At 41.2% G+C, this 12,363-nt stretch overlaps 1 protein-coding gene across 4 annotated transcripts in view; it reads right to left on the reverse strand.

Annotated features, from left to right (window-relative positions):
• Positions 1–3,699: 3,699 nt before the first annotated feature.
• MTRF1 (mitochondrial translation release factor 1) overlaps positions 3,700–12,363 on the reverse strand; it is a 23,817-nt gene continuing 15,153 nt past the window's right edge. For 3 of the 4 annotated variants that reach the window (XM_019529837.1, XM_019529839.1, XM_019529840.1), the window contains 3 exons: positions 10,016–10,152; positions 7,051–7,149; positions 3,700–4,442 (listed from right to left, as the gene is read on the reverse strand). In XM_019529837.1, the coding sequence (XP_019385382.1) occupies positions 4,323–4,442; positions 7,051–7,149; positions 10,016–10,152 (356 nt within the window). In that variant the 3' untranslated portion in view covers positions 3,700–4,322. Of the gene's footprint in view, positions 4,443–7,050; positions 7,191–10,014; positions 10,153–12,363 lie in introns of those variants that run through there. The other variant, XM_019529838.1, reaches the window with a different exon arrangement.

Below are 12,363 nucleotides of genomic sequence, written 5' to 3' on the forward strand. Positions count from 1 at the left end.
AAGCTGAGATTTCTTGTGTGACATCTTTTGGCATGTGGGACTTTGCCACCCTAAACCCCCAAACCAGTGACAGAGATTTCCCAGGTTTTCTTCACTTCACTTATATGTGCTAAGTTATGGCTGCTTTGAGCTGCTAGTCTTACCCTTCTAGCACAACGTGACAGGAAAGAAAGAAACCTGGCCCCAGCAAAAGAAATTCTTAACATTTTACTCTGAAAATCACTTGAATCCTGAGAAATGCTCACCTCTATAGTCTGTTGTCACCTGCTGCAAAGCTGAGGTTTTCAGGCTGAGTAATGTGTTATAAACAAGCAATTTATTGGTCTAAGGAGATGGGCATTCAAGGTTCTTTGGATAGATGTGATATTAGTTGGTCTAATACATTAATAAAATTATTAGATAAATTATAATACATCATTAATAAATGAATAAATTAGTTGGTCTAATCAAAGGGATTACATCTAATCAGAGGAATTACATCTACGCAAAGAACCTTGTCAGGCTGAGCAGTGTCATTCCTGCCCTCTCCTTCAAGTCTTCCTTGCATGTAATAATGATTGGCCCTTACCCACAGGGAGCTGCTCCTATGTTGTTGTGCACTCCACTGGGAACTCGCCCTTCCTACAAGCCATTTTGGGAAAAAAAGGGGTGAGGAATAATCAAAATCAGTAGCCTTAGACTGAAGCTTTTGTGGATTCTTAGTGATACCCTTCTTGAGTAAGACAGTTGTCCTTGAACGAATTCCAGTAGGCTGCCCTTGGTGGGGTCTAGATACATGCAACAAATAAAAAGTGGAGTTCAAAATGTGAAACAGACATATCCCACTCTGTCACCATGTTCATTAAAGTTTAAGCCAGTATTTTAGTAGCAAAATGTCAAACACGCAAAAAAATGAGATGGATGTGTTTTCTAAGAGCAGATAAGATCATTATGAATTGTGTATAGCATGAGCAACTTCCTCTCTTTAAATCATGTACTTATTCTCTTCTCTACATTTCCCTAGCATCCTCAATGTGCATGTAGGTGCCCAATAGCAGGTAACGTGCCTAAAATAACAGGGAATCCAAAAGATTAAAAATATAAATGTGCTCAATACAGTATCTTGAGGCTTTTTATTCTTAAACACCTGTGGATGATGTAGTTATCGGCCAAGCTAGAGTGATTTTGGGTGTAGATAGGTGTTCAATTCAAGCACTGCAAAATTCTGGGAGGGAAAGTGAAGTACTATGGGATACTGGGGCTATCCCGGTATCGAGAGAAGTGAACATATAGCTGTTCATGGTAGAATAAAGGAAAGACAGATCTTCCTAGTGGGAAGTGCTTTTTTTACACAGAACTAGTTCTGTCCTGTGAAAAACTCTTTGAACATCTGTATTTCCTTCCTTTGGTATTAAGGTTTGTCATTAATATCATCAGGTTTTCATTAGGCTCAAGCCATCCAAGGACTATATTTTGGTCATTTTGATTTTTACAAGTGATGAACATCCAGCAATGTCTGCGCAAGTCTGTACTTGGTAGTACAGAAAGCCAAACCTGGGTTTGTCTGATTAAGTATGAACTGAAGAACTGAAGTGCAGAGTATCCTACTTTGAAAAAGGTGCCTAGGGATACTAGGACTACAAGTGGTGCAGCCCCACCAGAGAGGAATTTTCCTAGTATAAATAAGGTTAACCCATGCTCCTTCACCATCCTCTGTAGGAGGGTAGAAGTCAGGTTCTGAAAGAGTATCTTGTCTTTTGGGGAGAGAAAATACTTGGCTTTTTTTAAATATGGCATACCAGTTGGTATACTTCTTCAAATACCACTTGGGATGATTCAGTTCAAAATCTGGCAATATAATCATTGGTTAAACATGGTGTTGTAACGCTTGATGTTACAAATGCAGGTATGAACGATCCTGGGATAAAATTAACAAAACCAAGATCCTTCAGGATGCCCTGGAACGAGCTGGAAGAAAAGACCTGGCTGATAAACTTCGGTGCCTACACTGGGGACATCAGAAATTAAGTAGAAGAGTGGAGCTCCCTTCTGCTTTCCCCTTTCTCATCACTGTGCACAAAACCATCAACAACAAAGAAGGGCTTAAGAAAATTAATGAACTTAGTTGCAAGTATCCCTAAGGTCCACCTGTCAAAACACGCTCTTTCATTTACACAACTAGAAGTGAGCCTTATTTGCACACTCTTACAGAACTTTCAATATTTGAGCACTTGATGAACATTAATTAATTAATCCTGGATCCAAAATGTAATTATGTTGAAATGCCCACTTACAAGAAATCCTTTTAGGTGGTTCAAGCTATGTGATTAATTGGTGAAATAATTTGATCTGCGTATTATTGATTTTGAATCCTCATGCACACAAGCTGAAAGAGCACAATGATTTAGCACACAAACTAGAGGCCAATTAGTTATTATGAACTTGTCAGTTATTTACTTATTAGTTAATGAACTATGCATTTGATATTCATTTTTCTTCTCAGGATATACTTTTCCCTATGGACTTAAGAGTACAGAATATTCAAAATTAATTATTTCAGTTATGTGATAAATTACCAAAATTGCATGGTGTTACTTGTGTTCTCTGACTGATGTGGAAATTTATGTAGTTGGGCTACCCAACCCAAACCTAATTTAGTCTTCTCATGAAATGTGTCTTGTGTGATCAAATAATATTGGCTACAGGCACATTCTGCTAACATTCTTTTCTTATGAAAAGGAAGGAAAGGTGCAAACATGAAAGAATTAAAAAATGATTCTAAATTAAAAAACCAGAACTTAGTGAATTCTTTTTCCACCATTGGCCAATCTTGACAGGCCCTATAGAAAATTATAGTATAAATGTTCTATTTTTTAAAATATACTTGGAAGCATTTAGACTCAAACTTGTTACTTATGTGTGTTTACTCACACATTTTCCCACATACAACATGCACATTCCCCCAGAAAACAGCTGCTGAATATTGCAATGCAAATTATATGTGGGAAATAGAACAGTTTCTGCTGGTTATGGGCAAAAGTGAAAGTAAAATCTGCACATGACTCACGGAGCAAAACGATAAGCAGGCTCTACTCTCTAGGTGCTGCTACTCTTACTACAAAAAAGATCTTTTTTCTTTATTCTGCCTTTCAAAAACAAGGTGCATACTACATTACAGGGCATATATGCAAAAATTTGGTACATATGTGTGCACATACACAAATCAATTGGATGTACAAACTGAAGATTATGTTAGTATGGGAAGTCTAAATGTGTGAGAAAACAGCACGGTGTTTCTACACAACAATTTTCTTTTTTAAAATATGTTAGCATTTTCTTTATCTTGTATCATATCCAGCAACATGAACACTTTATAAAATGTAATTTAATAATAAATCATAACTGTTATAATGTGAATTAAAAGTTAAATTGTCCAGTGTGAGTCTAGGGATTTAGAAGACTGCATAGAAATAAGTAAGGTTTAATACCTCATTTTGGGAATGGAAGGATGAGTGGGGAACACCTATGTCAACAGTTAGACCTTGATTCAGTATGCAGTGCAGATCTACCCCAAGGTAGCTTGTATAGTTGCCTGCACCAGCTTTGGGGTGGATCTGCACTGAGATGACAAAGAGGTTTCTATTACTTTGCACATTTGAACTGATCCCCCCTGGGGATCTTCCAAGCTCAGGTGGCAGCCTTTTCTGAGAGGGAGATCTCTGCAACTGTATCTACACACAAGTTTCCAGTCTTAGCTCCTGCTATGAGTTCTAAGGCAGGAGTGAATGGTCTAGTATTGGACTTTATTACAAAATAAATTTAAGGGAACTGATGGAAAAGAACACCTAGATGACCAGTTCCAAACTAATCCAGCTCCAGTGACTCAAAGTTGTTACCATCTGATGACCATTAGCAATCTAAGACCAGTTCCTGCAGACTGTATTTGTTCCCCACCTAAATGGCATCAGAATGCTAACTCAGAAAGGGGCCGTGGACATAAAAATAAGTGCTCGCTTCCTGTTTCTCACATCAAGATTTAAGGTACACTGATGGAAAAACAGGAAAGCCTGTGCTGCCTGTGCTGTGTCTATATTAAGAACTACAGGCTGATAGATGGGCAATGTCCAAAAAACAAACAAACAAAGAAGACTTAAAATTTGACATGCCAGGGTGGGCCAGGAATTCCAAAAGCCACATACAGTTTAACAAAAATCCTGTCACATGATCACAGAAGAATACAGGAAAGAATAGCACAGATTTTTTTCAATTCTTGACGTCTAAAAAAATGCCTCCGTTTTATTTAACTACACAATTACAATCATAATTTTAATGCAACATCCACATTAACCTCCTCCTTCAAAAGATTTAAAGTTTTCTACATGTTTAATCAGTGCCTCCATCTCTGCAGACTCCAACAACCTGTTGATTAGCTCATCCAGGGCCTCTTCACCAAGCAGAAATTCCTTTAAAAAAGGAAGTATCATGATTAGCAGAGAACAATAATATTTCTAGAATCCTAATCAATCAAAAATAAAAAATTCCTGGAATATAATTTGCATGGCATTGGATCTTTATGCATCAGCTTGACATTTTTGCATTATTCCCCTGGTGTGAAATTAGGATGGAGAGGTGTACAGCTGCCTGCTTTTGGCAGATGACTGAAAAAATACCACGAGTTTACATAGCCTCCTCTTGGTACTAACAAAAAGAGTAAGTAACATCATTTTGCCAATTATTGCCTCTTTCAAACCCCACTGCCAGAAACAGTGAACTAATCTAGTAAGAACTGATGGAGAGGTAGGTTATGGTAATACATAAAAAACGACCAACTCAGTATCTTTATTCATACTGAGGAGTAGCTTAATCCATAAGAAGGGTACCAAAATCTGACCCAAAATAAATAAAAGGATGACTTAGTAATCAAGCAATACATCTTACTGTGCAATCCTGTTTATAGAACCCAGCCTTACTCTTCTTCCCCCACATTCCTCTGATATTTGTAATTACCCTCACTCCCATGTCGTGTTTTAAGATAGTCTGTAAACGCTCCAGCACTCACTGTACTCCTCTGAGTTCTCTTTGTTGCCAAGACAACTGTTAGGCACAAGAAAATAAACACTATCTGCTCTGTGATGATAGCTACTGTAAATCTTAAAACTTACACTACAAAAGTGAAGACAAACCTTAAAATGCAAAACCAAACTCACTCTTCAAGCCAGTTGATCCAAAACTCACTCAAACATTTAACTCATGCAAAGTTCCCAGCCAGCCCTGTGCATGGAAGCTGTACAGCCTGGAGGTGGCTGGGGACTCCTAGCTGCTACCTGCCCCAGCAGCAGATCAGGGCAGGGGGCTAGGACCTCCATCTCCCCTGCAGCTCTTTCCAAGCCCTGTGCCCCCGATCAGGAAGCCAGGGCCAAGAGCTCTCTGCTGCCAGGGCAGGGGGACATTGTCCCCACCTCAGCAACAGGCAGCTCCTCAGCTAGCACCAAGGGGGAGCCTAGAGCTCTCCCCAGTGGCAGCAGGAGCCCACTGCAGGGCTGCAAGGACCTGGGTGCAAATCTACTCCTTAATCCCCAAAACCCTTACTCAGCAGTATCTTACTGCACAGTAAACCTAGGTTAGAGTAAATGCATGTATAGACACACCCAATATGTAGTAACACTGTCCCCATATGTTGCACATGTTCAAAGGAAAAAATTAATTGCATGTAGAATTTTAATCAGAATATAATTTTATCATTTGAAAGAAAATGGAAATAAAACTTTCTAAGGTGATTTGGCAGGTCAAAAACATTGATATTTGTCCTTCTGCCTTTCATTCATAACAAAGATCTTGAAAGATTTTTTTCAAAATAAAAACTTCTACTTGCTTTTTACCCTACAAATATCAGGAATGTCACTCCCCTCCTCACTTTTCCTGAAGTTCTCAAGAAAGAATTATGTGTTTCATCTGTCCTTCTTGCAACAGGAAAAAGTACTGTATAAACAAAGATATGTGTTTTTTGGCCCCCCCACTTAATAATATATTTTTGAACAATACAGAAAAATAGCATATCTAATCAAATCTTAAATTAGATTTTTTTCTCTAATCAGCATAGGATTAAAAGCCCCTTGTCTTAGATTCATATACAAAGTGGGGAGGGAGGGGGGAGCTGGCTGCTGTGATTTTGACTCTGGCTCTGAGTCCAGGTCAGGGCCAGAATCAGAGCCACAGCAACCTCCTGCCCCTGCCTCCACCTTTCTCTGCACCTCTGCCACCAACCCCAACCCATTTTCCCCTCCATATTGTCAGGCATGGCTCAGCTCTGGTTCAGGCGGGATTTCCTTCTGGACACAGAGCACATGGAAACTCTCCCCTGCCCAGCAGTTCAGCAGCTGCATTGTCTGCCTGGCCTGGTAAGGGCTGAGCTTCCATATGTTGTGCTTCAGGATAGCCCTTGCAGTGCCTCTCAGTAAGGGAGGGGGGAGGGACAGGCTATGGAAAGCTGGGGACGGGGGGTGCCATTGCCAGGGGAGCAGGAAGGCTGCAAAAGGGAAAAAGTGGAGGCTAGGCAGAGGGCAAGAGGGCCACCTGACACCCCCTCCTCCCCCCCCCAAATTTAACCTGACCTTCCTGGGGATGGGAAGGGGACAAATTCAAGACAGTCCTCCAATAATTGAGATTCTATACCTGGAAAATTAAAACATTCATAATTTTTCCATATATAGAATAAAGTTATTGGGGAGACATCTTAAATTCAGGGTCATCTTAAGATCTGAGTAACTACAATAGTATTCTTAGAATGCTAATCAATCAAGAAATAGGCGGTTTCTGGAATATCATTTGCATGAGGTTTTTGTCCCCCTTTAATCGTATACTTTTATAATTTAATAATATAATGTTCACAACAAGTTCTGAAAACATTTAAGCTCTCTCAAACTAGAACAATAGCTTATAATTTATCATGTCTTCTTAATCTATTTATTAATCACTTTTACAAGTTTACATTTAGCTTTTTGCATAAAAATTTCTGTATGTGCACACAAATTTATCTTTGAAGCGTTTTACATGAATTATAATAAAAAATACCTTTATATTTCGGACTTCATATGAGATCCTGTGGTCAGTGACTCTATCCTGTGTGAAGTTATAGGTACGAATTCTCTCTGACTGGGCTCTTGTCTCCAACTGTGCAATGACAACTTATATTATTTCTTGAGTTTTAAAATTTAAAATCCTTTAAAACCAGCAGACAAATATTCTGAGTTAGACTCCAATGGATCAACCTTTTTGTGCCTTCAATACTGCATTTACAGCCTCATAGATAATTTGCTTGATTCAGGCCAATTAAGGATTTCTGTCAAAATTCTGTTTATACTGCAGACCAAGTTTACAGACAGCCTCCAGCTCAACTTTTCTGTACTGGCTATAGAGTGGTAACATGAGTCAAAAGTAGTTTGAAAAGCCTAAATCAGCACTCACATCAGTTGACATGGCCTACCCATGATTTAGGTCACCTGAGCAAAAAGCTACTATTTTGCAGTAAGTCTTAGGCCATGTCTTTCCTCTTTCATGTAAGGCCCAAGATTGCTGCCCACTTACTCCCAGATCTCATTCCCTAGCAACTGGATTCCCAAATGGCCAACTCAGATAGTTCCAGCCCCACTGTCAGGGCCATCTAAGCTAGATAGAGCTCCGTCCTATTTCTCAGTTTTGGCTCTGGCAGAGCAGAACAACTGGATGGGGTTTGTTCCTCAGCAGCAGTCCTGGGCTTGGTAGCAAAGATGTGACTGGAGTAGAACCATGCACTGAAGCAAAGTACATATAATATACTTATATGGCAAGCCTGATCCTGCAAAAATGTATACATCTGTAGTCCCATAAGTGAGTAAACTCAGCCATGGGCAGAAGTGTTTAAAGTCTGGGGCTTGTTCTGAAACCCACTGATACTGACAGGCAAGTTGACAAAACATACAAAGCCAGATTTTTTAAAGACATTTAAGCTCTTAAGGTCTAGACAGGGCTTAGACACAGAGAGAGGTGTGTTTAAAAAAAATCCCACTGGGCACATATGTGTATCTTTAGATGCCTAAAAGCTTAATATCTGGCCCTTCATCACTAAAGAAAATGTAACATGCAGTTTTTGCTGGCAAAAGCAGCCCTGGCTAAACTAGTTAGATAGTCTTCGTTATAAATCACCAATATCTAATGCTCATATTTCCTACAGGGGGCGGGAGAACCAAAAAACAAACAAACCCTTTTTACCTGAACCTTTCCTTCCACAAAATTTCATTTCAAAAGGTCCTTTATGGGGAATAAAAGAAAATATTTTTTCTCTTGTAAAGGAAAAAAAATTCTCCAGCTGTTGCCACCCCAGAATTTAAATCTCCCATTCTGAGTAAACACCTTTACAATGACCACTAAGACTCCCACAGTTTTAGTTAGATCAGATTGTATGGATGCAAGTCCCACTAATGAAAATTAGAGTGGGCATACTACTCATAGAAGCAGCACATTCAGTACTGGGTACAATACAACAGACACCTGGTAAAGAAGTTAAAATCTTGGCTGAGAGAAATGAACGCAGGTGATTAAATAATGCATCTGACATTTGGAGTCCTCTAGTGGTAAAGGATGGGAGTTACAAGCAAATCTCAGTTTCTGAACTGAATTTTGAGTACAAGTTTTTAGAGGGTTTTTTGTTTTGTTTTTTTTAAAGGAGGATGAAATAGTGAAAATTGTTAGAGAAACTGGCATATAAGCAGCTGTGGGAGTACAGACTGGCACCCTAGACATTCGCTTTCCAGGCCTGTGCTGGAACCACCATTGTGCAGAAACATGTTTCCTCTTGTGCGGTCTTCTTTGGGTGTCATTAAACTTGCTGTCCTTTTTGCACAGCAGCCCAGCTGCAGTGGGAGGGACAGATTGCCATACCCACAATAGATTTAAAGATTCATAGATTGTAAGGGGCTGGAAGGGACCTCACAAGATCATCAGGTCCAGCCCCACCTCGCACTAGGCAGAAACAACAACTGGGGTGAAGTGACCCCAGCAAGGTGACTGTCCAGTCTCCTCTTGAAGTTTTCCAGGATAGGTGATTGCACCACCTCTGGAGGAAGTTTATTCCACAGTCTGGACACCCTGACTGTGAAGACATTTTTCCTAGTGTTAAGCCTGAAACAGTCTTCCAGGAGTTTGTGGCCATTATTCCTGGTTTTCCCCAAGGGTACCCCGGTGACCAGTTGTTCACCGAGTCCTTGATGTATTCCCCCAATACAGCCGTAAGAAACTACCAAATCCCCTCTCAGCCTTCTTTTTTTTAGGCTGAAGAGACCCAAGTCCCTCAGCCTTTCCTCATATGGCTTGCCTTGCAAGTCTCTGATCTTATAGGTGGCTCATTTAGAGTTGTCTAGAATTAGAGAAGCTCTTGAATGTCAGACCTAATGAAGAATGTTTTGCATTCTTGCTTACCATTGGTCCAAACAAAGATATCACCCTAAAAAATCCCTGCGTCTCTCATTATTGCTTTTGAACAATGGAGAAGTTAAAAAATAATGACCTGTCAGATGGCTGAAAAATAGGAAGATTTGTTTATACCAAGAGCGGTTTTATTTCTTACGTGCACATGGAATCCTATCAGTGACTCCATTTTAGAACAATTTAGAAAGTGAATCTCAGTACTTGTTGGGCCCAATTCTCATTTACATAAAAATGTCTTCCTGCCAAAGGGACCATACCATGGGTGTTAATTACACAAAGCTCTGTCTTAGCTGATTTACAATTGTAATTATACAAAAGCTATGTTAAGGCTCTGTTCACTGTCAGAGCACCATGAACTGGCCTTGGCATACATGAAACTCTCCCTGCTTAGCATTACAACATGCGATTCTCCCTTTTGGGTATGCACTCCTTTATAGAAAACTAACCTAAACACATGTACACCCCTGTGTACACACACACACACACACGCTTTTTAGTCACTTGCCAAAACCAGCACCCGCCCCCATGTACAGCACAGTAGTAATACACTTAAGTGACAGAAACATGTTTTCACCTGTAGTTTTCTGGCATTCTGCATTTGGCTTTGATTCCTCTCAATGATCTGCTGGTACAGTTTAGTTCTCAGTGTCTGCAGAGCTTTTTCCTTATTCAATTGCTGTGATCGCTCCTGCTGGCACTCGACTGTTAGTCCTTTATGAAATTCAAGAGAACATTGATAAAATCTCCATTATGCCAAACAGCAAACAAACTAGATTAATCCTGGAATTCTGAAACAAATTAAACCTTCTTGAGCTATTTCTTTTTGCTTTTAGGGCCTGTCCACAAAGGCGAAAGGTATATTTTTTTAATACTCATTAGCTCCAAGCATTTTACACTCTAGAAGCCTAGTATAGACGGGAACAATCTGATATTTTAATGCTACAGGTGACCCCTATGGAATTTTTATATGATGATTGCTGGACCATATTTAATCATGATGCTGCTTCAGGTGGTGCCTTTGGGAGTCCAAAGACCACTTCCACTAGTTGACACAAGTTAAAAATGCAGCTTGTTCTGCCTACACAAATGAGTTTGAAATGTTTTAGCTTCCAGGTTTTAAAAATGCAAAGCCTTCTCACCACCAAATCCTATATTTAAACATACAAACAAATGAAAGGAAAACTAGTGAGACATAATTGTAGAACTAAAAATATTAAGGTAATTGTATTAAGGCTTTCATTTTAAAATAAAAGACATTAGTTTACTCATTCTAATTAGTATATGATTTCATTTCCAACTTGGTTTCTGGAATGAAAAAAAGCTTAGAGGAAAGAAACGTTCTATCACTAGAATTCCACAAGCTCAAAGTTAAGGACTTCCTCAGCCTCCAAATACTAGAAGCTATAGGGGAAGAAGAGTGTAAGAGGAGCCAGAGACTCCTATAACTTTAAGGGAGAAGCCATAGCAAGTAGGTCCCCAGTTGGGGGAAGAGGGTGGATTCTGGGCTAGCGGCAGGGGAGTAGGCAGCCAGGGATACATAGGTTGCAAGTGCCTATTGCGGGGCTAGTAGCAAAGGCACTACTACAGTTCAGCCAGAGAAACAGCAGTAAGCTGCTCTGGAGGTTAAGGGACATACCTGCAACCCATCAAGAGAGCTCCTGACTGAAAGAGGAGAAGCCCAGGGGCTATAATCCTGGCTGCCCAAGGTAGAAAGGGAGTGCAGCCCTGAATTCTCCAAGGAGAAGATTTCCTGCCAGCTCAGGCTGGTGAGAAGTGGGTGCTGCAGGTCGTGTTGGGTACTTCCAGGGCTGAGAGCACCAGTGTGTGGGGAAGGTGGCTTGGCAGTGGTTTGATGACCCAGAGCAGTAGCTTTGAGTGTCTGAGTTTAAAGCAGTTACTTGGATTTTTTTTCAGTTTTATACTGAAGGATTGGGCGTGGCCAATAGAGGCCACAGGGCTGCTGGAGGGGAACACCAGGTTTTGAGCCCTGCCAGGGATAGGGGTATGAGACAGAAGCAGGCTGAGGCCAAGAGGGCCAGGGCCTGAGTCCAGAGTAGGAAACTGGGGTGGCTGGAAGCCAAGAGGGCCAGGGCCTGAGCGCAGGGCAGCCAGAGGCCAATGGAAGGCTGAGACTAAAAGGCCAGGCCAGAGCTAGTGGATCTAGGCTACCAGTCTGCAGCCAAAGTAACCTGTAGGCTAAGACTAGGAAGGCTGAAGCCCATACAGGAAGGTGACTGAGTGACACTCATAAGGCATGGGCATGGCTATGGGGGAGGCTGGAGGTCACATTTAAGCCTCATAGCCCTTGATTAAGGGCCAGTCAGGCCACAGGTGGTAACCTTTGGCTCACAGTGCCAGCCAGGCACCAGGGTGTCTGCCACAAGAGACACCTGTAGAGAACTGTGCAGTTTTGGCTAATGGGCAGAGGACCTAGCAACCACAAGAGATCAGTCGGTGCACTGGTAAGAGCACTGTAAGGCTCACAGGCAGTCTCCCAAACAATATCGAAAGAACAAGACGTGGCAGGTGAGATAAACAGCGGAGGTTATATAGAGAACTGACAGAGTGGACAGGATTCGGGTGGCCTCTAGGGAGCACCATGGCTGCCCCAGGGCCTATCCTTCCACAAGGAGCAAGACACCAGGATCAATCTTTTCATGCTCTACTCGTATACGATCCCCAATTGTATATGCTCCCCAACTTGCAATGTCAAGAAACAAGGGCTTAGGCCGGGGTGGGCAAAATGCGGCCTGCCAAGCCATTCTATCCAGCCTGTGGGGTCCCTAAAAAATGTAGAAAATTGATATTTATCTGCCCTTCACTGCCTGTCATGCAGCCCTTGATGGCTGGCCAAAACTCAGTAAACTCAGTAAGCCCTCTGCCCAAAATAACTCCCCACTCCTGGCTTAGGCCCACCATAAC

The sequence above is a fragment of the Crocodylus porosus genome, unplaced genomic scaffold (assembly GCF_001723895.1).
Source record: "Crocodylus porosus isolate Cpor-Errol unplaced genomic scaffold, CroPor_comp1, whole genome shotgun sequence".
NCBI classification, from domain to species: domain Eukaryota; kingdom Metazoa; phylum Chordata; order Crocodylia; family Crocodylidae; genus Crocodylus; species Crocodylus porosus.